General features: G+C 39.6%; 1 protein-coding gene across 3 annotated transcripts in view; it reads left to right on the plus strand.

The window, feature by feature from the left end:
- The window catches only part of LOC138004072 (sushi, von Willebrand factor type A, EGF and pentraxin domain-containing protein 1-like), a 15,504-nt gene that overhangs the window by 4,336 nt on the left and 8,668 nt on the right, over window positions 1-2,500 (plus strand). For all 3 annotated transcript variants that reach the window (XM_068850468.1, XM_068850469.1, XM_068850470.1), the window contains exons 3-4: window positions 245-359; window positions 1,033-1,155. In XM_068850468.1, the coding sequence (XP_068706569.1) occupies window positions 245-359; window positions 1,033-1,155 (238 nt within the window). The remainder of the gene's footprint in view (window positions 1-244; window positions 360-1,032; window positions 1,156-2,500) is intronic.

Raw genomic sequence — 2,500 nt, forward strand, 5'->3', positions numbered from 1 at the left:
AAAACCGAAAGGACTAAACTAAATATTGAATGGCCAAGCGTCAATATGCCTTTATTAACTTGGCCACCTTTGTAATATCACTTGTCAAATTAGTTCTTGATTTCGCTGCGTCAAAAAAATATGTGGGAAGTCATTCCTTGGCCGTGCCTCTGACAAAGGCTTTATACAAACTCATCGGAATCGAGATTTAGCTTTACATTCCACCCAAATCTACATCAAATAAATCTGCTTCAATTCTTAATAGTCACCATGTAGCGCTTGGCCTTGTAAGAACAACGGAACATGTCTGCCATTGTACGAAGAGGACAGTTACAAGTGTGCCTGCAAAACGGGATTCAACGGACGAGACTGCGAAAACGGTAACATCCATCTAACAATTTGAGCCTTTCGAAATATTCTGTTGGTTGGTTTTAGCCAAGTAGCTCGTCGAATAATTTGTGACTAATGTCAAAGAATGGGAAGGTACCATTTTAACGTTGAATTGCCTGATAACTAGCCTCTAAGCCAAAAAAGGAAAATACTTCATCTCATTTATATCGTTCACATAATCTTGTCCAAAACATAAAATTATTAAATATTTCGTACGACCTGGTCCAAAAAGAAGGGATATTAGTTGAACATGTATCTACCAGATGTATTAATCTAAAGCAACTAGCAGACAACTGAGGGCTTCTTTCAGAAATGAAATCGAAATAGGATTTTTCAAGGCAATTAAGTTAATGATACGAGATCGCTAATAGACAGATTTTGTCCCAAGATCGAGATAGGAACCATGAAAATTCTCACAGCGGAAAGAGTACGAATAATGGTAAACCAACTATTGATTTTTCCGATATTGAACTTGCTTCAGAAATTGAGTTTTCACGGAATGTACATTATCTTTTCATAACTTGACAAGCAGCCAATTTGTGGAAGTGAAACAACTACGTAAAAGAAAACAATTTTATTCTATTACTTTTAGGTAAAATTTAACGACAAATTGCCATTTGGAAGTAAGAAGTGACTTTACTAATTTGTTGGTTGTGTTCCCAGATATCGATGAGTGTTCAACAGGAGAACACAACTGCAGCCATGTGGCCGTGTGCAACAACACCATTGGCTCATATAACTGCACTTGTCAGGAAGGATATGTTGGAGACGGACGAAACTGCTCAGGTGAGACGTTCTGGATGTCTTTTATTCTTTACGTTTACAAGATATTGTATTCCTTCATTTAACAATAACTGTCAAATTTATCCCATCATCATTTGCTGGCTCAGGAATGCATAAAAATAGATGCACGTCCAAATTCGATATCCAAAGTGAAATGTCCCCTTATTGAATTCAAAAGTACAATAACGAAAACACTTCTTCACATTTATTTTAAGTCCGATTAATCACTGTCTGATTCAATCACATAATGGCGGAGCCTCGCGCTGTGCAAAGACAAGTTTGAACTCTGCTGACTTACACTGTTTATCGAGATATGGAATTTTCCTCCGTGAATATTAGCTCCTCAAAGTAGGGACAACACTTGTTGAGGTGATTCTTGGTTTTTTATAGACTGACATCTTCTCTTTCTTCAATTGCAAGGGATCTCCTAGTTGACGTGGTACTGCTCAAGATGTTGGAGATATTCCGCTGTTGTTTCTCTGAAAGTGAACTGTAATTATTAAGGTTCTGGACATTTTTATGGCCAGATATTTTCATGATGTGAGTAGGGGGAACTTCTTGGTCGTTTAACTTTTGGATCATTCGCTTTTGTCCGCTGTGGTTGGTGAGGTTTTCTTCATTCAAACCTGCTTTTTAAGCCATGGTCTTCATGAGTGAATTCAACCTGTTGACACCCACTTGCGCTGCTTTGAACCAGGGCTTTGAAGAACTTGCCATCTTGGTAAGGCTCACCGCTAAATAAAACGGGCTGTCCTCTGAATTCATTTGTTCCGGTCTTTTAGAAGCATAAAGGTGGAAGGCTCGCACTGGATCTCTGTCACTCCCTGGAACAGAAAACATTTTCGGCTTAACTGTGCGAGTATCTTTCGGTTCAGCGCCCGTTCTTTTTTTTTGTTTGACCCTCGGTATATTCGAGAAACTCCGTTCCATCTGCACTGCTTTGAAACTGAACATCGTTCCATCTCATATTTCTATGCCCTTGACACCCTATTAAGCCGAATTGCTGGGTGTTGTTCAACCACAACGTATTTAGCAAGGACTCCGGAGACGAAAGACCCAAAAGTTCTTTGCCGTAAAGAACATCGACCTCTTCGTCAGTCAGAGCGCGAGCTGCCTTTGTCTTGGTTCCTTAACCCGCTTTTTTCAATTCCTTATGCTTTGCAACTAGTGTTTCTCTGGTTTTTCTACATTCCTGTCCTTCAATGATGCCTTCTTCCGTAAATGGCCGTCAAAGCTGGATACAAACGATCGTAATGTTGTTGGTTCATATCCTTTTCCGTCCTTTTTTTCCCCCCGACAGAATGAATGCGCACAGTATTTGGTCTAGCTCTCTCGGTTCAATGTTTTT

Source organism: Montipora foliosa, chromosome 5, assembly GCF_036669935.1.
Source record: "Montipora foliosa isolate CH-2021 chromosome 5, ASM3666993v2, whole genome shotgun sequence".
Lineage (NCBI taxonomy): Eukaryota > Metazoa > Cnidaria > Anthozoa > Scleractinia > Acroporidae > Montipora > Montipora foliosa.